A 26,768-nucleotide genomic window follows, 5' to 3' on the forward strand; every position below is an offset into this window, starting at 1 on the left:
TCCAGACAGCCTTTTCCAGTGGCCCCACACCTCTGGAATAAATTTCCATTGGGGGTCCGCCAGGCCCCATCATTGCAGGCTTTTAAGAAGGCCCTGGAACTGTACTACTTTACTCTGTCCTCCCACCAATTATGTTTTTTCAGACTTAGTTGTTGCTGCAGTTGTCTGTTGCAAGTTTTATTTTATGCTGGCGTTTGTCCTTTTTTTAGAATCTTTGCCACTGTTGCTGTTTTTACTATCACACGGGTTTCTAATTATGTGTTTTATTTTTGTAGGCCGCTTTGGGTGGGCTCTTGCCCTAAAAGGCGGGCAAGAAATGTTTAAAATAAATGACTGAAATGATCGTAAATTTTTCTAAAAGTTATGCCTGTGTGTAATAAGCAAGCACGTGCAAATGTGGATAGGGAGACAATTTTCCCTCTCTCTCAAAATACTAGAACCCAGGGTCATCCTACGAAGCGGATGGGTGGGAGATTCAGGACAGATCAAAGGAGGGACTTCTTCACACGGCGCATAGTTAAACTATGCAGTTCACTACTACAGGATACAGTGATGGCCACCCATTTGGATGGCTTTAAAAGCGGGTTGGCCAAATTCCTGGAGGAAAAGTCTATCAGCAGCTACTAGTCCTGATGGCTCTGTGCTCCCTCCAGAACCAGGGGCAGTGGGGTGGCTGGGGAACATGGGCGGGAGGGTGCTGTTGCGCTCATGCCCTGCTTGTGGGCTCCTGGTCGACAGCTGCTTGGCCCCTGTGGGAAAAGAATGCTGGACTAGCTGGACCTTTGGGCTGACCCAGCAGGGCTCTTCTGATGTTCTTAAATTTCACGCAAGCGGATGCCTCCTCTTCCTTTTTCCTTCGGGTGATGCGTTGCCCTCCCTCATGGGGCCACCCATAAGCGGGCCACCATGGCAGCTGGCGCACGGGCTCCCCCGCCTTCCCACGCTGCAGCGGGGTCCAGGGGGCTCGCCCGCCAGGGGAAGGGCTCCTGCGCCGGCAGCGAGGCCGCCTCGCGCGGTTCCTTTAAGAGTTGGCCTACGTGGCAGTCGCAAGGCGAGGGCAGCAGCCCAGCCGCTTCCTGTGCAGGCTTGCAATAGCGGCAGCCAGCGCTAGAGGGTCTGGGGGCGTGCGAGCGCGCCCGTGTATGTGCGCGAGTCGGGTCTCCCAGGCGCTGAGCACCCCCCGCTCCTCCTCCCCTCTTCCACATCCGCAGCGCCCACCTCGCAGCCATGGGGCAGAACGACCTGATGAGCACCGCCGAGGATTTCGCTGACCAGGTGGGTGCGGATTCCTCTTTCCCCCACATCCACTTAGGTGGAAGGCCTGCAACACATGGGATTGCGGAGAGTTTTTGGGGTGGGGAGGTTTCCATCCTTTCATTCATGTGCCTTTTATTATTATATCTCGGAAGGGTGGCGCTGGCTGAGATCTTTTGCCTGCCAGGGGAGAAAAGAAAAGGGGAGAGGAGAGGAGGGAAAGGGGCTGATCGATAATGATCTCTCCCCGCCCCAGCCCCCCCGCCTCCGGACATCAGTGATCTCATAGGATCTACCCTCAGGAGAATCGGAGGTCTGCCCCTCCTTTTCCCCCTGTAAAAACTGAGGGACACCATTCAGCAACCTTTATTTATTTCATTTATATCCCCGCCTTTCCACCCCCCTCCGCATGGTGCTCAAGGCGGCTAACAGTGATCTAATCTAAAATGCGGGGGGGGGGGGGAAGAGATTGGTTCGTTCACCTATTGGAGCTTCGATCTCTCCTTTCTTAGTACATACGCGCACAGAATGGTAAACCAGTGCGGTGTCTCATTCAAGAGGGATAGGGTGACTTGGACTCCTTTTTTCAGTTTCCTAACTTTTGTACCTATAACAATTGGGGCTCAGTCAGATCGGCTTCTATGAGCAACCCTGCCCTATTAGTACTCTAATCAATAAGCAAATGGCTCATGCGTCTTCCACCTTTCCCGTCAAAGAGACCATAAGTCTAGATAATTGTGGGCGAGAAGATCAGTTTCTGATGTATTTTGCTACTGATGTTGACTTGTCTGCTTCTGGGTTTTAGAGGCCATGATTGTAAGGATATTCGGGTGTGTGTGTGTATCAGTAATATGTGTTCAGAAAAGGTTTGCGTTGCCTCCTCCTTGCCTTACTGTCAGTAATATCCTGGCTTGAGGGGGGAATGATATTTTGGCATTTCCATAAAATGGTGAATTAGATGTGTGGTTTCTTTAGAATTTCTATATTTTGGAATGTTGTTATTTATTAGCGAGACTGTGTGTATATGGGGAGAGAATGTGAAATTAATGTGTGGTTACTAACCATAGGGTTCTGGAATATGAGGAGTTCATATTCTCTCCCTCCCCCTACATCTTTCTCTTTATAGAAAGGACATGTGTGAGCCATTTAATGTTTTTTATCCTTGAGTTTTTGGAGTGGGGTACAAAGAACCAACCCCTCCCCTTTTATTGAAAGCATCTTCGAGAGGAATTGCCTTCTTTCTTTCCACATTTTGTGCGATGGGGATATGACCTCTAGGCCCCCCAAATAATGGATGATCAGATGTAGGGTGATGTTTCTCAGAGGCCACAAACTTGTAAAACTATTGGGCAAAAGGGGAGGGGAGATTGATCAATGTATTTGTAGTATGATAACCATTTGCCTCTGGGTGTTTATAGCTGGGTAGTAATCAAGGATGTATAACCCCAAAGCTTTATAAGGCTTTTCTACCAGAATAGTGAAGAAACCAGACCCTTGTATAGCTCTCCAGTCTCCACAGTGAAAACAAAAAACAATCTCATGCAGAAGTTGTTTAGGGTGCAATCCTATATTTGTTTAGACAGAGAAAAGGCCTACTACTCCCAGCATACCCCAGCCAGCTGGCTGGGGTATGCTGGGAGTAGTAGGCCTTTTCTCTGTCTAAACATGCATAGAATTGTGTAATAGAATAAAGAGTGTAACTTGGGGTGGGCAATTTGTGGCCCTCTTGAGCTGGGGGTGAGCAACTTGTGGCTCTCCAGATGTTTTGGCCTACAACTCCCATCAGCCTAAGCTGACATAGCCAGTGGGGAGGGATCATGGGAATTGTGGGCCAGACCATCTGGAGGGTCACAAGCCCACCCCTGTATTAGACAGAAGAGCCCGATTTCCATATTCCCCTCTGGATCAAAAGACTGGCTGAAAACTTTTCTCTCTATCCATCATCTGCCCAAATGAATGAAACTCCAGTTTCTTTGCCACAGATCCTCTTGTGGCATCCTGTAGCCAATGATGAGAAGAGAGCTGGTCCATGCTATTTGTCTGGTATCCTTTTAAAAACAAAATGTTCAGATGGTGTTGAAATTAAACAAGACCAGTGGCATAGCAGCTGGCTGATGAAAGATTGCTTTGCTCACCAGTAACATTCAGGTGTGCAAAAGATAGGGGAGAGGCACACACTTTTGTGTTTCCACAGCTTTGAACAAAGGAAAAGACAATCTGGCATTATCTCATAATCCTGTGTAAACTGTCCTGGTAGAGGTTTATCTCACCAGGAGACATGTCTGGCACTCTGATGTAAACCATATGTCTGCGACGGGCAACGCTTTAAGCTGCTTCACCTATCTAGTACATCATGAACAAACTAGTGTTGTGTATCTTCTTTACAAAAGGGTACAGACCCTGTGATTCTTTTACTCCAGGGTAGTAATTTGAGTGTGTAACTTGCAGTCCTTGGTTTGAAAAAGGGACAATATCCCTTGATAACAAATACATTAACTGTGTGACCTTTATTTACCCCAGTGTAAAAAACTATCTGAGACTTAGCGGTGGTGACCTCAGTTGTCTTGGCAGATAGAGAATATAAGACCTAGATCATTGAAAGGTCCAGAGCTAGCGGCTTGATTGGAGCTCTATGTTGTCCCAACAGACAACTTTATGAAATGCTCCAGAATTTTTCTAGGGGCAGCGATCCTGAGCATGCTTATGATAGAGTAAGTCCCACTGAGTCAGTAGGATTTGCTTCTGAGCAAACCTGCTTAGGGATGTACTGTAAAGAACACAGCATGGTCGCTGAATTGCTTGCCATGCTCCAGGAAAGCCCTGGCTCGCCTCTGAATTTACTGAAGCTTCGATCCTATGCATGCTGGGGGTTGTAGGACTTTTTTCTCTCTAATCATGCATAGGACTGCACCTCAAGTATCCTTAGGCAAGCACGTAAATACTGACTAAGTGGTAACAGAGACCCAGCCTCTCTCCTTGTTGAGACCCCTCCTCATATCCCGATGCTAGCTTTCTATTCCCTTTTGGCACCCAGCCCAAACGCTATTACCAAACAGCAGGGATTGGGCACCTCTTTCCTGTGGGAGGGACACAGGCTGGTGGCCTCTTTTCTCTCTCTTCTTCTCTCTGCAGTTTGCTGGGTGGGGAGGAACATATGGCTCTTGCCAGAGGTCTGAACTGATGGCTTGCAGAGACCTTCTGAAGTTAGGCCTGTGTGGCTGTCAGGCCGCAGGCAGCCTACCAGCGTAAAGCTTCCCAAAGCACTGCCTTACCTTATCCTTCTTCCCTCAATTCTTGATATATCATAAGAACCACCTTGCTGGATCAGACCAAGGGTCCATCTAGTCCAGCATTGTTCACACAGTGGCCAACCAGCTGCCCATGGGAAACCAACAAGCAGGACATGAGTGCAACAGCACCCTCCCGCCCATGTTCCCCAGCAACTAGTGTACACAGGCATACTGCCTCTGACACTGGAAGTAGCATAGAGCCATCAGAACTAGTAGCTATTGATCACCTGCTCCAGGAATTTGTCCAATCCCCTTTTAAAGCCTTCCAAAGTGTGGCCATTGCTACATCTTGTGGAAGCAAATTCCGTAGTTTAACTCTGTGCTGTGTGAAGAAGTCCTTCCTTTGATCTGCCCTGAATCTCCCACTAATTGGCTTCATGGGATGACCCCACTGAGTTCTAGTATTATGAGAGAGGGAGAAAAATGTCTCCCTATCTACTCCCTCCACACCATGCATAATTTTGTATACCTCTGTCATGTCTCCCCTCACTCACCTTTTCTTCAAGCTGAACAATCCCAGCCGTTGTAACCTTCCCACATAAGGGAGTTGCTCCAGCCCCTTGAGCATTTTAGTTGCCCTTTTCTGCACTTTTTCAGACTCTACAATACCGTTTTTTTTTTTTTTTAGGTGTGATGACCAGAACTGTACCACAGTATTCCAAATGTGGTCATACCATAGATTTGTATAAGGGCAGTATGATCTTGCCGGTTTTGTTCTCAATCCCTTTCCTAATTATGCCTAACATGGAATTTGCCTTTTTTCACATATCCCTGCTCACAAGCCTTGTTCTCCAACTGTATTGTACTTGTGCTAATCTAAATAACTGCCCATTTTCTTCTTTGCCCCTTATGCCCTCTTTGCTACCTCTCCCCCTCTCCCCTTTCTTACAGAATCCACTTCTTTTGCTGAGCCCCTACATACACAGCCCTCATTCCTTACCAAAAAGCAGTCACATCTGCCCATGTTTATTTCTTTCCCAGGCCTTGGTTCTCCTCTCTTTCTTTTGTTTGTTATCCTCAAGGCATGGATAGTCTTTTCCTTGCTGTTATTCTGCAAAGTGCTGTGTATGCTAACAGTGCTACATAAATAACAGTAAGTATATGCACAGTTGGAGATACAATAGGGTACTGTTCACCTTTAATAGCCCACAGTACAAGCAACCCCTCTGAGTTGCCTTCAGCTGAGCAGATAACAAGCATTTTTGTAATTCTGCAGCAGGTCCCTTAAAAGCAGGAGGGTACCTGATGCATGAGTCTCCATCTTCTGCCCAATTTTATAAGTCTGTCCTTAAAGAATAGTTAAATGTATGTATGTGTATCTGTTTGCTTATTCCTGTGAGGCTGTTTACACTGGTTGCAAGATGGGGCCACTGAAATGCTCCATCTGAAAGGCGAATTGTTCAGGAGAAGATATTTCTTGCCCTTCCCAGAATGGCTTCCTCTAAAAATAACCTTATTTTTTGTTTGCACTGATTATGCATTTTAAGTAGGTACATCTTCTTAAGCCACATACTCCCATTCCCTAGTGGTGAGGTGATGGAAATAAGGGTGTGTGTCTACACATGACCTGCTTAGTCCAAGTACTAATGAGGCTACTTAATTCCTAGTCAATTTATGCCTTCCACCATATGGGAACAAGGTGGGGTAGCCTGTTTGCAATGGCAGGGCTGCTTTTGGGTAGATGCGCGCAAGCTATGTAATTTACATTACTGTCAGCGGGATTCTTACCTGCCACAGAGGGCTATTGCCTGTACTAGCCTGCCTGCACTCTGAGATCATCAGTGGAGGCCCTTCTCACCTAACCAGTGGTGAGACTAACCAGTGGTGGTTAGGCTGGTGAGGACAAGGGAGAGGGCCTTCTCAGTGGTGGCCTGCACTGCTGGAATCAATTTTCATCAGGGGTTCATCAGGCCCCTTCTTTGCGCATCTTTAGGAAAGCTCTGAAGATCTGCCTGTTTTTCTGGCCTTTCCTGAAGTCAGGGCCATTGGTTTTTATTGATAAGTTTAGTTTTATATTATTTTAATTGGCAATCTCTGCTTTTATGGATGTTACTGAAATATGTTTCTATGGATTTTTTATTGCATCCACTTTGTGTGAATTCTGTCTTGTATGCTGCCTTGAAATGGTTCTACCCTTAAAGAAATACTTTTAGATAGAGATAGATAACCCCATGAGGGAGTCTTTTAGGTTCTGCCTGCACTTACAGGTGTTCCAGGCTCCCTTCCCAAATTTTCAGGTTTCATTTTTTTAAGTCTCTAGCTCTTCTATTTATGGGGGGAAATATGCAGACTGTAGCTGCATAGATGTAGATGTAAATCTACTCTTCCCTTCAAGTATTTGAGTCAAAGGGTTGTATCCCATGTTAGTCTTCCTTGGAGTAAACCCATTGAAATGAATAGGACTTAAGAGAGACTAACATGAGATACAACCAAAGGTGTGCAAAGGCATTGGTGACTAATTAAAAACAGCGTGTGGCAATTACTTAATTCCAATTCAGGTTTAATGTTAAATAAACTTAATTTGAAGAGATTTGACTAACTGTATCAAGATTTTGCTGTTTTACATTGAATTTCTGGACAACTGGACAACTGTACCGTTGCTGGACAACTGTACCGTGTGTTCCCAGTCCAGTGGGCAGTCTGCAGCCATACGTGTTACATGGAAATGCATGTATCTGTAGCACTATTCCCCCCACCCTTTTTAGCTTTAACCGTCATTTTGGGAGGAGTGCAGGGGGAGGGGGCACTAAACTCCTGTCTGTCATTTCCCCTTTCCCCCCTGCACTCAGAATTGCTCTCCAATATTTCAAATTCATGTTTGCTTCAAATGTATGTTCAAAACCCCATTGTGGGATTAGCACTCAGACCACTACATGATGACAGGGGAGAGGCGATTTGGAGAAAGCGTTAAGAGCCCTCCTCCTGGATGCTTCTCCACATTCCGTTGCTGCTTCTGAAGCACCTTGCTGAGTTAAAAAAGGGCCATGGGGCATAAATTCTGCACAGTTGAAATGGAACGTGTAGTTTAGCCCTGGTGTTTATATAAACCCTGAATTCTAGCAACACTGATGGAAGTCTGCCATGGTTGCAAAGACAGTTTGTGTCTCCACGCTCTCCTTGAGTGTTTTGCCAGTATCTTGCCATTTAATAGCAAACCAACTGTTAGGTTTCTGCCAACGAGTTAATTCCTCTGCCAACTCCTCCAGATAATTTCCTCTTCTCTACGCACCTCTCCCTAGTAGACATGCGAACCACCACCTATACTGCTACAATGCAAAACCATACAACTTTATGGGAGTGCAGAGATGTACATAACAGCAGGTTACGTGGGTGGGTGTAATACACAAATGCCAATTGTGCAAATCTATAAGCATCAGTTCCTGAAAAACATCTAATCTGGGGCTTAATTGAAGCTTGTTTAGATGGCTGAAGGGGCAAAATCAGGCATGCTAATTAAAATGTTTGGATTCGTTGGCAACTCTGGTCCGATTTGTGCTGCCCTGTTGCAGAGTATGATAAAATAAAATACTCTAAAGGGAAAACGTGGTGCCGTGATTGGGTGTGTGTTTTGATCAGGGGTTCCCGAATCTTGGCGGGCCTTGGTAACCAGCCATTACTTGGGGCTGCCACCAAATCCACCCCTCCCCTGGAGATCTTCTAATATGCACAGAGTACTTGGGGGAAGAGAGGGCTCTTCTGCTTTGTACTGGGCGTCCAGGACCAGCTGGTTACAAAGAAGGGATTTACGGTTGCTGCTGATGACCACATTTTTGGACCTCCAGTTGTGACTGAAGGTTCCATGTTAAGCAAGCAAACAAAAACTGCACCCAAAAAGGCTGAATGCAAGAATCTGTACAAATCAGGGGTGCAGCAGAACTTCAGCCTCAGGGGGTCCCAATGCAATCCTCTGGGGTTCCCCAGAGGACCAAGCTCACTTCCTTAGCTCCACCACCTTTCCTCCAACTACTGTTTGGTGGTTTCCGAGCTTTTCAGCAGATCTTTCCCCATTCTAAAAGCCCAAAATGCCTCTCCTAAGGCCTAGTTATGGGCCGAAAGAGCTTTAAGCTAAAGATGCTGGTATTTCTGGTGTTTGGCCCTGCTCCTACTGCCTTTGGCTCCTCTCACCACTGCAATGTGGCTCCCGAGAGCTTCCCCAGAATGGAATTTGGCCCTTGGGCTGAAAGACGTTTTACACCTCTGGTATAAATTATATAAATCAAGGGAACGTGTATAACTTCTCTTATTTTATGCAAAAATTGCAGGAGTCGTTTAATCTAGCTTTGGTATTCATAGGGAAGGGCAAGGGCACTGAAGCCATCCCCCAGTTACTGGGAATGTTTTTCAGCTACCTCTGGTGTCTTGAGATTTCAGCAGGCATGGCCAGCACACATATTTTCACAGCCAGAAGGGCTAGAAACTTGCTCCATTTAAAAAGAAATAAATGACAGCTGAGATTCTGTGGAAGCTGGGTTCTGTGCCTTATGCCACATTCTGTGCTTACATGGAATTACAGCGCACACACAGTCCTGGTTATGACAACCTACAAGAGAGTGAACCCCTGGGTGCTGCTTCCAGTGTTTCTCCTGGTAAGGAACCTAGATGCTACGTGAGATTTAGGCAGAACAGGTCTCTCCCTCTCCGTCTCTCTTTGTTGCGTCTGTTTCTGTAGAAATCCAGCCCCGGTTGTAATAGCCATTGTTGAAGAACGTAATGAGTTGGTTGCTTTTCCTCGAAAATTGCTTGCCTGCAGAGTTATAGTAGGAGATGACAGAAGGAGATATCTAAGGGAGTGGTACATGAGGATGACAAATGCCTGTGCAATGCTTGTGTTTAAAACAGAGAGTCTGTGTTTGCTGAGAGGTTACCCAGTCATCTGTTGTTTCTTGCCTTATATTATTTATCCCACACGGCCCTGTATAACTAGCGTTATACAAGCCCACATGGGATAATTAAGGATAATTATCGATTTGGGGGTGGGTCTTGCCAGGTTAGACCAATGGTTGATTTAGTTAGGATTTTTCACATAATTTACTGAATTTCCTAAGAGGCTCACCCGCATCAGCCCTATTATTTTGCGGGGATTGGGGGAGAGAACCTAGTAATCAAGGTATAGACCAGCAGTGCCAACTTTCAGTCTGAGCATTCCAGTGGTGGGTGGGGCCAAAGGGGCAGAGACAAGGTACCAAAAATATCAGCATATTTTACCTTAAAGCTCTTTCTGCCAGTAATGAAGCTTTAGGAGAGGCATCCCAACCTTTTAGAATGGGGAATAAAACTGCACCAATTGACCAGTGGTTCCGGGGAATGCAGTATGGCTATCTGAGAAACCCCGGATGGCTGGATTTAGCCCCCTGGAGGGTCAGAATTGGTTCTGCACTCCTGGTATAGACAGCAGAAAAGTGCTGTTGTGGCTATCATTTATATAGCATGGATATTTTAAAACCTGCGTGCCTTGCTCATTCTCGGAGTTAGCAAGAATTTGCCTATGTGAATAGACATAGACAGTAGTACCACCACTAGCTCTAGAAAGATACTGCTACCATCTCTCCCTCAGCAGTGAGAACTGCTCTTTCTGAAAACCGAAGCAAGGAAGTGAGGAGAGGTGTGCCCTATGCAAGGCTAGAGTCTCTCCAGGTACTTATTTTTATTTATTTTGCAGTTTATATGCCAGCTTCCTGGCATAAGATCACTCCAAGGTGGCGTTTGAGGCTAAAACAGGGCAATAACACATAATCTGAAATGGAATCCTAGAACCAACGAGCAACAGAAATAGCAGCATTAAAATATACCATTGAGAGGCCTTAACTAAGAAATGCCTACTAAAATAAAAGTTTTCAATATATGCTTAAAAGTGGGCAAAGAAAGGGCCAGACGGACCTCTCTTGGGAGGATATTCCATAATTTTTTCCTGCCCTCCCTTATAGCCACTCTTCTGGGAAGTTCCTACACCCATGGCCGCTATGGTGCTGATAAAATCTGCCCCCTGCTCTTGACACTGGGCAAAATCCAGCCTCTGTTCAGCAGGATCACACCCTGAGGTGTCGTCTGTGCATCTTTGTGCATAGTGATGCACTTCTGCCATGGCCGGTGTCAAAGGTAGGCATGGTTGGGCACCTGCTGAGGGCACACACTCCAGCAGGGGCACACCAACAACAGCCCCCAGAATTGCTCCTCCTCTTTCCTATTGCAACCTGCTTATCCACCTGACTCACTCTGGCCCAGGCAACTGTGGTGGTGAGAAGGAGGAGCAGGAGATGCCACAGCCTGCTTGTTCCCAGGCTCTGTGCCTGTCAAGCAAGTGATAGGGAGGAGGAGGAGTAAAAGCAGCTGGTGAGAAGGTGTACTTACAGAGGGAGGGGGCCCATTGAGCGTGTCTTGCCTAAGGGCCCTCAAAAACCTGGAGCTGGCGCTGACTGCTACCCATCTTGTCTTTCTTATTAATTAATTAATTAATTAAATGTCTTAATCGCCCATCTGGCCAGTCGCCCGGCCACTCTGGGCAATGTACAGCAGTACAATTTAAAACAGTAAAATTACACATTAAACATTATTTAAAAATACCCTAACCCACCCCAAAAGTCTGCCTGAATGAGTTTTCAGTGCGTGGCGGAAGCTCATTAAAGAGGGGCATGGCGGAGTTCCCTAAGGAAGGAGTTCCACAGAGTGGGGGCCACCACAGAGAAGACCCTCTCCCTCGTCCTCACCAGCCTAGCTGTCCTGGCTGATGGAACAGAGAGAAGGCCATCCAAGGCTGACCTTGTTTAGCTTGTCAGGTGTTGCTGGAGGCGCCCCTTGAGATAGGCCGGAACCGTATAGGGTTTTAAAGGTCAAAACCAACACCTTGAATTTGGCCCAGAAAACAACCGGTAGCCCGTGCAACTCCTTCAGCACTGGAGTGATGTGATCATGCCGGCAGCTGCCTTTAACGACATAGCTTGCTCATTCCTAAATAAATGTATGTAACGATAAAGACAGACATAATGGGTTGGATCCAGCATCTGTCTTCTGCGAGAGGAAGCGTCCTTCCATGAGAGAAAGGTCCCTTCACCCAATTTTTGGGGATCCCCCTACTTCCCCACACCACGGATCCCCCCCGCCTTCAGCAGGGTCTCCTGACTCTCGGTGTAGCTTTTTCAGGGGCTGCCAAAGAAAGGAGATGGAAGGGAAATCCACTTCAGTCAGTGCAGTTGATCCAGTGTAAATCTGGATCTGAGCCTTGATTTATTTGTGTGACTGTTTTGCAAAACAGCCACTGAGCACTTTGCACGGTCAATTTCTGCTTCAGACTTGAACTGCTGCACTCCCAAGCTTGACCCTGGAGAGAATTAAATGAAGATCTGAACTGAATGTAGTCACGGTGCTTCCAGGCTAGTTCCGCTGCTCCAAAATGGTTATGTCTGTCTTACTCCAAAGACTCTTTCCACTACAGAGTTTGGCATGCCATTCATATAACCTTATTAGCAGCCAAGCTGTCAGCATTAAGTCCTGCTGTCTGGTGTTAATGACTTGGCTTGGGAGAGAGGAAGCTGTCGTCTCCAATCTAATACCTTTATTTCCTTAATGTGTTTCCCCCGCAGGTACAGGTACTCCGTTCACTGGCTCAGTGCATTCTTTGGCACAGAAGCTTCAGGGGAAAAAACATGCTCCCTTTGTTATGTACCAGAAAATCTGGCCTCTGTCAAAGTTTTCTAAAAAGATGCTTCACACAAAGCAGCTAGTGTGTAAATGATCAAAATTTGTCTAACCCCACCCTAAAGGGAGTTAGACAGATTCCTGGAGAAGGCTATCAGTGGCTACTAGTCCTGATGCTTATGTGCTGACTCCAGTACCAGAGGCAGTATGCCTCTGTATATACCTCTGTTGCTGGGGAACATGGGTGGGAGGGTGCTGTTGCACTTGTGTCCAGCTTGTGGGTTCCCAGTCAACAGCTGGTTGGCCACTGTGTGAATAGAATGGGCCCTTGGTCTGATCCAGCATGGCTCTTCTTATGTTCTTAATCTTGGCAAGCTTCAGCAGGATCAGTTCTAGCATGTTTTAATTTTTATGTTTTTATTATTACATTTATATCTTGCAAGGAACCCAAGGTGGGTTACATGGTCCTCCTCCTCTCCATTTTATCCTCACAACAACTCTGTGAGGTAGGTTAGGCTGAGAGTTAGTGACTGGCCCAGTGGGGACTAGAACTCAGAACTCCTGAGTCCCAGTCCAACACTCTGACCACCACACTGTTGCCAAATATATCCATGAAGGCTAGAACCATGCTATGGTTTTAAACATGCAATTAAAGGTGTTCAGGGTACCAGGTCAGTTGGCAAATCTGTGACAGATTTCTTGCAAAATTCAAATCCCAGGTGAATTGCAAAACTGTGCCCAATGCTGTTCATCTAGTTTCTCTTCTTGTCGATTTCCTTGGTTAGTACTATCCCCAAGTACAATTCTGTGTGCGAGTCATGAATTGGTGTGTGTGTGTGCATGCACATGCACACCTGAATTTGACTTGCTTGCTTTACATTTTGTGATGTGTGTGTGGCAATTTCAGCATTTACATTTTAACTAGGAAGGCTGCATAAATTACTGTCTTGTAGCATGAAGGATTTCAGGAGTTGGTGACTGTGGTGATAAAGCTTGCTTGCCTGGTATTATTCACGGTGTAGTTTTCATCTGTCCAACTTTCCCCTGCTGATGGGTTCACCAGCAACCATATTTAATAAAGCAGCATGAAGATATCTCTTCATCTGTAAGCTTCCTGTGAGGGCCAGTTTATGCCATCCACAGAATCTAGTGGTAAAGCTTTTCCTGGACCTGTATAATTTCAGAATGCAAGAGCTTGCATGTGTGTGCACATTCGCTTAACTCTATGTATAGAAAAATAGCGTGTTGGGGAGAAGGGTAAGAGTTTTTTTTCAATGTGCAGGGAGATGTTTTGTTTTTACTTGGAGGGAGCATTCAACCCCCCTTCCACACACTTGCATCTGTAAATGTTACAATCCAGGAAGATCTTTATCCCTTGGTTTTTGCAGGTTGTATAAAACAGCCCTGAGTGGCTAGGTAGAAATCTAGAGGGAAGAAGGTATATTTACATTGTTTGAAATCTGGAAACTAAATGAGGCGTGCCCATATAGTTCAGCCTTCCGCAGCCTTCCAGATGTTTTGGATAACAATGCCTATTGATCGTGCTGGCTGAGGTCTCATTTGTAGCAGCTGGAAAGAAGGGGTGGGGAGATCAACTCTCTTCCAGTTTACAAAACTTTTCCTGCCTGGTCGCCTGGAAATGATCCTTCACTTTCCTGAGGTGAGTAGCTTTTTGCAAGTCTGCTTTAGCCGTTTTACAGAACTATACTGTCAGAGCTTCCTTGGGAGGTGGAGAGCCAGGACAATTCAACTGAGTTAAGTAGAGCACAGACCTACTACCTTTACCTTGGAGGGCGATGACCAGCAGTGGCCCAGCTAGGTTATTTCAGATCCTGGATTTCATGCTCTTATGCACCATTCTGAAATTATACAGGTCCAGGAAAAGCATGTACATTACTTCATCTGTAATTACTTCAGATGTACTACTTCATCTGTGAAACACATTTATCTTCTCCACATGCACTGCCGTCATTCCAGGCTTTGCAACTGGTGTAGCCAGTGTGGGGTAGTGGTTAGAGTCCTGGACTGGGAGTCAGGAGATCTGGGTTCTAGTCCCCCCTCAGCCATGGAAGCTCACTGGGTGACTTTGGGCCAGTCACAGACTCTTGGTCCAACCTACCTCACAGGGTTGTTGTTGTTGTGAGGAAAAAATGGAGAGGAGGAGGGTCATGTGTGCCACCTTGGGTTCCTTGGAGAAAAAAGGGCAGGATATAAATGCAATAAATAAATAAGACCTTTCTGATATTATGCAGTGGGGTCAACTTTAATGTTATGGTCTTAATGTAGATGCTGTCAAATGCCTCTGAACAACTTTTGTTTAAAATCTCCTTACCATGAGCATTGATCCTTGGTTGGCGTGTCTCCATTGGATATATGTCTATGGCAAGATGAATTGAAGTGTACACAGCAGGATGTATTGATTTAAATGAAGGTGGTATTAAATTGGCAATTTAAATTGCCCGAAATACCAGCTGCTCTTTAAATAATTGATTTTAAATCAAGTTTCCCAGTGGAGACGTCATGTATTTCCTGAACACAATGCTTACCAATTTGCTAATCTTAACCACTAAAGCATGCTAATTTACAGCTGAATAGAATATTTGCAGGGTCAATATAGAACAAGTAGAATATTTGCACTATCTAGGGCAACTTTCCTCAACCTGGGACTACAGCACCCAGCACATGGAGCAGCAGGTTGGAGAAGGCTGAACTAGGAGGATATATTTCTTTCCAGCGTTGCTGCTTTCTGTTTCACTTCTGCTCCTTCTCTTATATTGCATAACTTCCATGCCTCACTCCCACCCAGAAGCACAATGGAACTAACAACCCAAAGCTTTCCTCATTGCAGCCTGTGTTTCTTTGTACGTGTGCCTTTATTGATCTGTCTGGTGTCCACAAACTTTCCAAATTCTAAAGCTGGTACTTAGTTGCAGAGAGGTTTATTTTTCATAAGATTTAAAGGAAATGTCTTTGTTTTCTTAGGTTAATACTTATAATTTGAGGACTGAATAAATTGCAGATGCTTAGCTCAGACTAATGCATTGATGGGAACTAGGCTAGCCGTCAGGTTTCACATTTTCCATATATTCCAATGCAGTTCTTGGCTTTAAAAAAGGATAAAAATGGCTGCGAGAGCTGGACTATAAGGAAGGCTGAGCGCCGAAGAATTGATGCTTTTGAACTGTGGTGCTGGAGAAGACTCTTACGAGTCCCCTGGACTGCAAGGAGGTCAAATCAGTCCATTCTAAAGGAAATCAACCCTGACTGCTCATTGGAAGGATAGATACTGAAGCTGAAGCTCAAATATTTTGGCCACCTAATGCGGAGAGAAAACTCACTGGAAAAGACCCTGATGCTGGGAAAGATTGAAGACAAAAGGAGAAGGGGACGGCAGAGGATGAGAGGGCTGGATAGCATCACTGATGCAATGAATATGAACTTGAGCACACTCGGGGAGAGAGCAGAGGACAGGAAGGCCTGGCGTGCTATGGTCCATGGGGTCACGAAGAGTCGGACACGACTTAATGACTGAACAACAACAACAGATTAGAAGCATGGATTTTGAGGGAAAATACGTTTAGAAATGTGTGGGTTTTTAAAATGCGATTTTTCATGCTGATTAAAAAAAATAATAACCGATTAATGAAGAAATGGGATGGAACCAACATGCAAAAGCTACATGAACCAGAAATTTGCCCATCCCTAATTAAAAAGAATAAAAATAGGCGTTTTTTTTTACCCAGATGGTCACAGTGGTTGATCCTCCTAGTGATCTACTGGTGGCATTTCCTGGAGCCAGGGACTGGATTCCTGTACTTGCTGGCCCCCGGCCCCCAAAGTAACAATATAATATAGGATCAATTGTATCATATTTCCCCCATTGTTCTTCATTTCTACAGAAAAGCAGCCTTTACCGTAATGTATTTTGATAGGGGGGCACCAATTCATTTTTGAGAGATTAGACATATAGGTTTAACATGGTTATATTTAGGTTTACTTGTAACAAGGCTATTTTTTAAAATTAACTTACAACAGAAAAATCATGTTTTTCTATCCACCATGGTACACAGTAAGCACAAGAGAAGGCTTGTGGCCCTCCAGATGTTTTGGCCTACTGTTCCTAGCATTCCTCACCATTGGCTGTGCTGGCTAAGACTGATGGGACTTGTGGGACTAAACATCTGGAAAGTGATAGGCTGCTCACCCCTGCATTAAGGTGTGCTACAATTCAGAGCTACCGTAATACCTAAGCATCATGTAGTTGGGTATTTCCTTCCTCTGCCACCAGTCCTGACTTCATAAAGAGAGTTGGCCAACCTTTTTTGGTGAATCCAGAGAATGAACTACAGCTCTAGTCCAAGCTAGATTATATATGCAGCCCCCTGTGTTTTCATGTAATTCTGCCTCTGAGCGACTGAGCTGAGAAGCAGGGGAGCCTTCGTTGTCTTAGCATGTTACACATGACTCGTGTCTATGCCGTTTGTGGCACCCTTGCACCACCCCAGTGGGTGGCGCTTCAGGGATCGATGCAGAGTATTTTGAAGGAATGCAATGAGTGGAATAACCAGTACTAATAACTAAGGAAGTGCATAGCTGTTTCTTTATTTCATTTCTTTATTTCCATTCCACGGACCATGGAAAACAGAACATTTCAGGCATTCCCCCCCAAAAAAAAACCCCGAAGCAAAAATTAAAGCATATGCATTCTGTTAATAAAAAATTGTATTATAAGATCAAACTCAGAATGATTCAACCTCGCTTAATATCTGTGACCTTGTTCTAATAGCTGCAGCAAAAAACTTGGAGGTTTTTCCGGTGATCATGATGTTAGTCTCTGCCGTAAACATAGAAATATAAAACTCATGAGAACTTCCTGGATATAAAGAAAGTACAGTAAAAAAATAAAACAAGCTCTCTTATCCCTGTAATAATTGAAATGCAAAGGGGTGTGCAATAGTCTTTCTATTGCACTGCTATTATATGGATGGACCCTCAAATACCAGAGTAAACCTTTAACTGATGCAGAACTTGTATGACAAAGTTCTGGATAAGGCTGCAAACACATGCCTGAGAGCATGTTAGCAAAACAATTGATAATGCACAAGGAAACATACTTTGCTTCTATGGGACTAAGTTTATATTTGCTAGCCTCTTTATGAATCCCTGTGATTAAGCGGTGGGGTATGTATGTATAAAGTAATGAAAAGGTCAGTTTTGAGGAGCGCTGTGTTGTAGCTTGGTTGAGTCAAATGTTCAGACATGAATTTAACAGTACTTCCCAGCTGTGCACTGTGATCATTGCCGCTAGATCATTTTGACCTCAAAATGCCTGACCTCAGAGGAGACACCCATTGTATCTCTGCACACAGTGGGCAGTTCAGTATTATCTTAGGCTCTGTATGCTTACTTAATCCAGTGATTTTCAAGTGTTGTGCCTTAAGGGGGATCCTTTTCCACAGTGGACCTTGTTTCCAAGAAACCCTTGAGTGTCTGCCATGGAACATTATACAGCAGCCAAATCCGGCCCTATGGGGTTTCCCAAATGGCTATGCCTCCTTCCCCTGGTCCTCCCCCCTTTCCTCCAACCACTGTTCGTTTGTTTGGTGGCTTCCCAGCTTGTGTACAGTTTTTTCCTCCACTCTAAAAGTGAAGTGCCTCAGGAGTCTCCAGTGTGGCGCCCATGGGCACCTCCAGTGGCACCCACACTCCCTGCCGCCTTCAAAAAAAAAAGATGAAATAAAAAATTGCAAAACATTAGGGTGCTGGGTTCTCCTTCCTGTGCCTGAACCTGCCACTCATCAGCTGTCCAGTTGCCAGAAAGAGAAAGCAAGACAAAGAGGAAGAGGAGAGAGAAAGCGCAAGGCTAGAGGTTAGGAGAGGGGATAAACAGCAAGGAAAAGCGGTGCGGGGGAGAGAAATAGCGAGGCTAGAGGCTGGGCGTGGAGAGAAATGGCAAGATAAAGGGGTGAGTGGGAGAGAAAGAGCAAGGCTAGGGGCTAGGAAGGGAGAGAAATAGTGAGGAAAGGGGTTGGGGGAGAGAAATAGTGAGGCTAGAGGCTTGGAGGGGTGAGAGAGTGAGCAAATGGGAAAGGTCTGTGGACTGAAGAAGATTGGGTGGGCCAGGAAGCAAATCTTTCCTTTCCCCCCTCCCTCCCAGCCTGTGGCCTCACTATTTCTCCCCTACCCTTGACTAACCAGGCCCCCACAGCAGCCATTTTGTGACTAGCCACATCCTCCATGGGAGCCATCTTGTGGTGGTGCTCATAGTACTTTCTCAAATTCCCAGATGTGGCCATGCTGGCTGGGAATTATGGGAATTGCAGTCCAACACATCTGGAGGGCACCAGGTTGGTGAAGGCTGGCGTAATTAATTTGTGGGGCACAGTGGCTTAAGACGGCTTTTACAAAAGACAAATTAATAGCGGAGAATTGTTCTATCAAAGGTGACAACTCCCAGAATTCCTGACCATCTGCCATGCTTGCTGGGGTTGATGGAGGTGGTAGTCCAAACATCTGGAGGACACTGGGTTGCCTGCCCTTGCCTTGGAGGTACACTCCTTGGAGAAGCCAGCCCATGCAAATAGGGGGCCTATTGCCCATTCTTCACACCTGCGTTTCCCCCCTCTTGGTAGTTCTTACGAGTGACAAAGCAGTACCTCCCCCACGTGGCCCGCCTCTGCTTGATCAGCACGTTCCTCGAAGATGGCATCCGCATGTGGTTCCAGTGGAGTGAGCAGAGGGACTACATAGATGCCACGTGGAACTGTGGCTACTTCCTGGCCTCCATCTTTGTCTTCATCAATCTCTTTGGACAGTTAAGTAAGTGGCACAGGGGGGTTGGAGGTCAAGACTGTGGGGTGGGGGAATCGAGCTCTGAGTTCTGAACCAAGACACCCCAAATTCTAAGCCCTGGCTTCAGCTGCCCAGCAGATAAAGTTGGCGTTACGTATAAGAAACCTGGATTCAAGTCTCCCCAGGTTGGTTTTCTCTCTGTCTAATCTACCTTAGAAAATTATTGTTTGGGGAGGCACCATAACTCAGCGGTAGGTGCCATATTTTGCATGCAGCATGTCCCAGGTTCAGTCCCTGGAATTGTTACAAGTGGCAGCTCATAAAGGCCCCTGAAGTTGCCGGGTGGGACTGCAGGACAGATGTTCCCCATCCGTGGTCTGAACTTTGATTTTGATGGAGGGAGATCAATTAGCCAGAGTTGAGAGGGGGCTTGCTGGCACTTGGAGGTACCTGTGAGCATGTGTACTACGGAGTTAAACAAAAGGTTTCATGGGAAATGTGAGATTTGAGGAGGGGAGAAAGGGGTGGGAATTCTGGGTGTAAGGGGAAGCAAGGGAGAACCGGAGCAGGAGACCTTATCTTGGTGCTCTCCAGTTGTGTTGGACTACAATTTCCCATTATTTCCCCAACCAGCATAACTGGGTTTATGGGAGTTGCAGTCCCATTACACATTTGGAGGGCCCCCGGTTCTGGAAGGCTGCCTTAAGGAGACTGATACTGGTAGAGTTGGCCGAATGAAGGTTACAGGAGATGGGGGCAGGGCCAGCCTGCAGAATGCTTTGCAGGTCAGTCCAAGACTTCTGTGTCATGATGGTCACACAATACATGCACCTATCACAGGTTAACTGGTCCTGTTAATTTGTCTGATTTCTCCCCCCACCCCCGGCTTTTTCAGGCGGTTGCATCCTAGTGCTGAGCAGGAACTTTGTCCAGTATGCCTGTTTTGGATTATTTGGAATTATAGCATTGCAGGTAAGAAATGATCACAAACCTGAATCCAACAACTCTTTGAAAAACCACCACTTGCCGTTTCATCCCCTATGGCCTTACTGCTAATATGCTTCTCAAACATAGATACAGCTTGCAGGAGGGAACCACATTCTAAACTTATTTAACCTCCAGGAGGTCCCTCACTCAACCTGCTATGCACAAACCATCTGGCATTTAGGTGTGTAGAGATTCCACTGTGCAATAGTGTGTGTCCCACTGTTGTACACTGAGCCTTTTGCTGGATTTTTTCTACCCTCTGTGTGCTTTATTTATTTATTTATTTGCACTTCTGCATACCCTGGGGGTTCACTTGAGTATTCTGGTACCCCCCTCTTGTTTCTCAAGGCCCCCGTTTTGATTCCAATTCTATCGGCACTCAGACATGGGAGTTCGCTATTAGAGGGAATGATAACATCTGACCTCCATGTTTGGTGGCACTATATCTCTGGATAGCAGTTGAGGAGAAACAACAGCAGGAGAGAGCTAATCCCTTCAAGTCCTGCTTGTAGACTTCCCAGGACTTCTGGTCAGGGCTGACTCCAGGTGGAATGAATATTAAAGGCTTATTTTTAGCAAAGGTGCTACCCTGTTTCTCTCCCTCTCCCCCAATACCCCTTGTCTGACCACAGCCCCCATCTTCTTTAGTAACATAGGGGTGGAGAGCCTCTTTCAGCTGAGTTGCACTGTGGAGAAGCTCTCAGGGGCTGCATTCCAGTGGTGGGTGGGGCCAAAGGCAAAAGGGGCAGAGTCAAAAATAGCAGCATATATTAACTTTATTTTCTTACTGCCAGTAACTAAGCCTTAGGAGAGGCATTTCAACCTTTTAGAGTGGGGTAGGGGGGAATGCAGAAAAGCCGGAAAATTGCCAAACAATTGGTGGTTGGGGCGTGACCATCTGAGGAACCCCAGAGGGCAGAATTGGGACCCCAGGGGGGCTGGATATGGCCCCCAAGCCTGAAATGGTGAGTGAGGGGAGATATGATAGAGGTGTACAAAATGATGCATGGTGTGGAGAAAGCGGAGAGGGAAATATTTTTCTCCCTCTCTCATAATATTAGAATCCAGTGGGGTCATTGCATGAAGCTCATTGGTATGAGATTCAGGACAGACAAAAAGGACTTCTTCACACAGCACCTAGCTTCACACAGTGCCAAGTCAAACTATGGGATTTCCTACCACAAGATGTCGCAATGGCCACCAATTTGGATGGCTTTAAAAGGGGGGTTAGGCAAATTCCTGGAGGAGGCGGCTATCAATGCCTACTAGTCCTGGTGGCTCTATGCTACTTCCAGTGTCAGAGGCAGTGTGCCTGTGTACACCAGTAGCTGGGGAACATGGGCGGAAGGGTGCTGTTTCACTCCTGTCCTGCTTGTGGGTTTCCCATGGGCAGCTGGTTGGCCATTGTGTGAACAGATTGCTGGACCAGATGGACCCTTGGTCTGATCCATCATGGCTCTTATGTTCTTTAGTTCCCCACCCCTGATATAATGCCATTAATATAGATTAATCTTTCCACTGTAAAGTTTATGGAATGCCATAAGCAAAACCAACACATCTTTATCCAGATGAGTTTATGAATTAAATGGGGGAGACAAGGGATGATTGGGAGCAAACGCAGTCAGATGCAAGTTCTTTTTGGAGTATTTGACTGCTTTGACCTCAACATAAAAGGAAAACGTGTTCATAGAATAGATGGCTGCACATACTTCAGGCTTCAAACCTGTGTGGTTGTTTCCTTCTAGACAATTGCATACAGCATTTTATGGGATCTGAAGTTTTTGATGAGGTATGTCTGATTTTTTAATCTTTTAAATGTCTTCCAGCTTTGATTTGTTTACTTTTAAACATGGCCTTAAGAACTGAGAGACAGTATTATAAACAGCCTTGTGTATTTTGTGTCTCCAGGGCTGCTTTAGAATGGCCCGATGTGAACCACTTTTGCTCGCAGGCTTGTCATCAAAAAAACCTAGAGGCAGTGCCAGCTCCAGGTTTTTGATGGCTGTTGGGCAAGACACCCACAATGGGCCCCTTCCGTCTGACTGCCACGGTCACCAGCTGCTCTTGCTCCTCCTCCTCTTTCTCAACATTGCTCCCACTTGCTTGCTGGTGAGGCAGAGAGCCAGGGAGCGAGTGGCTGATGGCGTCTGCTGCTCCTCCTCCTCCCCACCTCTGTTGTCTGGGCCAGAGCGGGAGGCAGGTGAACAAGCAAATTGCAAAGGTGAAGAGGAGGAGCAAGTCCAGTGGCCTTTAGCCAGTGGGCCCCTGCTGGGGTGTGGGGCTCAGCAGGTGCCCAATCATGCCTACCTTTGATGCTGGCCCTGTCCAGAGGCAAGTAGAATGCATTCTTTAAGCATCTCAGGGCGCAATCCTATGCATATTTGGACAGAAAAAAGTCCTACAATTCCCAGCATGCCCCAGCCAGCATGTCTGGCTGGGGTATGCTGGAAGCTGTTGGACCTTGTTCTGTCTAAACATGCATAGGATTGTGCCCTTAACCTTGTCACCCAAGACGCAGGTATTTGAGTTGGCTGGGGTAGTTTTTTTGGACTAACTATATCTCACTGTCTACAGAAACCTTGCTCTTGGGGGTGGTTTGCTGCTGCTATTGGCTGAGTCACGGTCAGAGGGGAAAAGCATGTTTGCTGGTGTGCCCACCATGCGGGAAAGTTCTCCGAAGCAGTACATGCAGCTGGGTGGACGGGTGCTGCTAGTCCTCATGTTTATGACGTTGCTGCATTTCGACGTCAGCTTCTTTTCGGTAAGTACCCAAAGAGTTAGAGCCCTCAACTTTTAGGAACTGTGACCAAGCATCTTAACCGGCAGGGAATCGGAGGAGTGATATGCTGAGGCAGGAACATAGAAAGCAGCCTTATGTGGAGTCATACCCTTGGTCCATCTAGCCCGGTATTGTTGTCACTGACTGGCAGCAGCTCTCCAGGGTTTCAGGCAGGCATTTTCCCAGCCCTACCTGGATTGAACTTGGGATCTTCTGTGTGCAAAACAGGGTCTCTACCACTGTGTTATGGCCCCTCCCTAAATCACAGCTCCGATTCCTAGCAACTCCCATCCAGATCTTAGATAGCTGGAGTGGGAAAAACAACATTATCTTAGAGAGCAATCCTGTAATCCCAGGGCGAGCATCCTAGGGAGCATAGGATGACTCAGAAAAACCGTTGGACATCAGAGACAGCACTCAGGGGGAGTCGGAGATCTGACCTCAGACCCCGCCCCCTCTCACCTCTTGCGGAAAGGACCGTGCTGGCTGCTTCCAGGGTTCCTTGGAAGAAGAGGAAAGGCATTCCTGTGGGCAGGGAGAGGATTGGAGAGGCCAGGATGTGAGATATCCTGAGCTGCTTCTAGCCTCTAGTCTCTTATTTTATTTATTTCTATACTGCCCAATAGCCGAACCTCTTTTCCAACCCCTCCGAAGCACCCTCGCTAGATGGGCTGAAAAGCCCGTCTGGCACATACCATTGAGGACAGGAAGGCGACTGTTGCCCACGCCACTCCTCCCACCCTACTGGCTTCCAGGGCTTCCGAGCAGCAAGGACACGGTCCGTAAGACTGCACCCTTATCGTCTCAATCACCTATGCAGCTGTTTCCTGGGGTAAGCACCAGTTAGCCCCAGATGAGCAGCCAAGTGGCCAATGCACACACCTGCCTAACCTTTCCCGGTAGTTTAAACCTTTCTTCCTGTTTGCGCTATTCCCAGCCTAGCCTGGCAGCCCCTATAATATTCCCCAAGACCACTTGAGCAGTGAATGTTTAGCTACCCTCCCCATACTTCTTTACAAAGCTTCTTAGGAGAGCAAGCTACAACCCCCACCCCCTGGCCCTCAGTGTTATATGATGCTGGGCTAAAATTGACACAGCTTATTTTGCATTAGGCAGGTCCATATAGTCCTAACCAGGGATGGATGGCCCTCTGTTCTGTATGGCCTCTGAAACTATAGCATCCCAGAGTGGACATTCACTTGTGCAACACTGAGAAACCTTTAATTCATCTGTAGCTAGTTATGTAAATGCAATTTATAGGTGTGCGCATACACATGTTCTCTGAACTCAAATTAAAATGGTACGCTTCTAGTCCTCATGATTTGGGGGGAAGGAGTATAAAAGCACCCCCTTCATGTCCTGTGCTTTCTGACCCTGCCTCATGATTTTGAGGCCCTGATGAATTTCTCTTGAATATCTGGAGCTAGCAATACCATGTCTTTGTTCAATGGCTCAATCGGTTCTAGCAGTTTTCATCTCCACCAGGAGCAGGTCTTTGGTAAAACAAATGGGTCTTAATTGCCATTCCAGACCAATCCATCCCAAAACACTTTGCATTACAACAGGGAACAATATATTGTTGCTGGGGAAAGTCATCCCCCCCCCCCCCCAAGCTACTGTAAGGGTTGCAGCGAAGTTCAGAGGGAAGTCTGGGGAGTGGGGGCAGATAACATCCCTGCTAATTAAAAAGTGCTGGTGCTGCCTCCACTACACCACTGTGTATCACAAGGACACACTTGGCAGCCAGGACTGGGGTTCTAGGACCAGAATATGTATGAGCAATGGCCTCTGGGGGGACTCGATGGCCTTGTAGGCCCCTTCCAACCCTACTATTCTATGATTCTAAGTGGGCAGCTTGCTCCATTTCATTGTACCACTAATCTGGATCCGTATGCACCGTCTCTCCCCTCCCCTGCCACAGATCCTCCAGAACATCGTGGGCACGGCCTTGATCATCCTCGTGGCTGTCGGCTTCAAGACCAAACTGGCTGCCTTGACCTTGGTCATCTGGCTGTTTGCCATCAACATCTACTTCAACGCCTTCTGGACCGTGCCGGTCTACAAGCCCATGCATGACTTCCTCAAGTATGACTTCTTCCAAACCACGTCGGTGATCGGAGGCCTCCTCCTTGTGGTGGCGCTCGGCCCTGGTGGCGTCTCCATGGACGAGAAGAAAAAAGAGTGGTAGAGCAGGAGGCAGCAAACACATCATCTCAGAGTCTGGGGCCTGGCTCTTAATATGGGTTCAGCGGGGGAATAAAAATAAACTGTCAACATTTTACATATGTGCCTATGTTCCCTTCTCAAGGGCACTTTTTTTCTCTGAGAATTCCATTTTTGTTTATTTTTTTAGTTTATGACCGCACTGATAATCTGATACTAGATCATTCTTCATCAAGGAACATTTGCCTAGAGTCACTGTTGCACTCTGTCTCTTTTGTAATTTCCTAAAATTGGAACAAAGAAACTGGCTTGCCAAATGCCATATGGGCACCACATCCACCACCTTTAATTTCCTTGACAGTTTTTTAAAAGAAAAATACCTTAAACTACTGTGATCAGATATCCTGTTGTATACGTTCAGTGTGACCGTGTTCCATCTTTATTTTTGGTTTTGTTTACATTCTTGTTGCAATTAAACAAAGTCACCTCCCAGATTGAGAACTGACAATCCAAGTAATAGATCTAGTGTGGCTTGTGCTGTCGGAAGGGGCTTTTAGACTCGACCCCCCCCAACCCACAGTTTTTACCAAACCCAGAGAGGATCATTCCCTTGATACAGAGGTGGGAAAAAAATACCTAGAAAAGGTTAATGGGAAGTTTCTGTACTGGTACCTCAGTTCTTATAGCAAAGGAAGACAGAGATAAGCTGTTTCGATGATGTAGGACAGTATGAACAATGTCCCAAGAGAACTCAGCTTATTCAAATCCATTTTCTTCTATAAGCAATTACTACTTTACAATCATAGCTGTTGCTAGATTGAAAAATTGCACTCAGGAGGCAGAGAACATGTGGCTGTCCTGTTGGTGTAGAGCTCCCGGCAGCCCCAACAAGCACGGCCAAGGTTTAACGGGGGCTGTAGGACCAACATTGGGAGGGCACCTTAAGAGCCATGGCGGATCAGATCAAGGGTCTGTCTAATCCAGCATTCTGTTAACACAGTGGTCAAACAGATGCTGAAAGGAAGCCCACAAGTAAGGTATGAGTGCAACGGCACCCTCCCACCCATGTTCCCCAGCGACTGGTGCATATAGGGATACTGCCTGTGATACAGGGTTCTCTGTTCCCAGTCTGCTTCATCGGGTGACCCCAACTTCTAGTATTAGACATTCTTACTGTCTCTCTTGTATCTGCTGTTCGTCATCTAACTGTGAAGGATGGTTAAAAACCATGTCGGCAAGCAGGAGTGCTTGGGAACCAAAAAGGAGCAAACCTGTCTAGCAGCAAAAGATGACATGGTGGCTGTTTCCTGTGGAGAGGCAGTAAATCTTCAGCTGTTCCTGCTAATCAAGGCGATATAGAAATCTGGTAAGCACATAGCAGGAGTCCCATGTTGTGGAATTTGAAAGTTTCTGGAGGATCCTGACAATTCCAGTGTTCATTTTCAAGAAAAAGTAAGTTTCTGAGTCCCGTGTAGAATGGAGGGCTGGGTATGTGTGTTGGGGAAACAACCACCAGCTGGCTACTATCTGCAATCAACTCAAACACCTACAAAGAGATACTTCTCACAGAGATGCCTCCTGTTCACCTGCTATTAAAGGTACTTTGCAAATTTTGGAATAACCCAGATTTTGTATTCAGAATAAAAATAGGTAAATTGATTTGCATCAGTTTTGTGCAACTTACACTCAAGACAATTTAAGTACTTTTAAAGAAGGAAACCTAGCACTGCTCATCTGTCCCGAAGGCACCATGAATTGCAGATACTTGTGGTCTAGAGGAAAGGTTCTGCCTGCTGATGGGAGTTAAATAAGATGGGGGAGACTTCTCTTTGCTTCCATCGTCAATGCTTCTGAAGAGGGGTTGCAAGGCC

General features: G+C 46.2%; 1 protein-coding gene across 1 annotated transcript; it reads left to right on the plus strand.

The window, feature by feature from the left end:
* Positions 1-1,118: 1,118 nt before the first annotated feature.
* On the plus strand, positions 1,119-26,561 carry SURF4 (surfeit 4). Its single transcript, XM_084821190.1, has 6 exons — positions 1,119-1,275; positions 18,809-18,995; positions 19,864-19,940; positions 21,701-21,744; positions 22,530-22,716; positions 24,656-26,561. Exons 1-6 carry the CDS (start codon positions 1,228-1,230, stop codon positions 24,920-24,922), a joined length of 810 nt encoding a protein of 269 aa, XP_084677316.1. The 5' UTR covers positions 1,119-1,227; the 3' UTR covers positions 24,923-26,561.
* The last annotated feature ends 207 nt before the right edge of the window (positions 26,562-26,768 follow it).

Source organism: Heloderma suspectum, chromosome 14 (assembly GCF_057233095.1).
Source record: "Heloderma suspectum isolate Gila_16-S chromosome 14, 16-S_ref, whole genome shotgun sequence".
In the NCBI taxonomy this organism is placed as follows: domain Eukaryota; kingdom Metazoa; phylum Chordata; class Lepidosauria; order Squamata; family Helodermatidae; genus Heloderma; species Heloderma suspectum.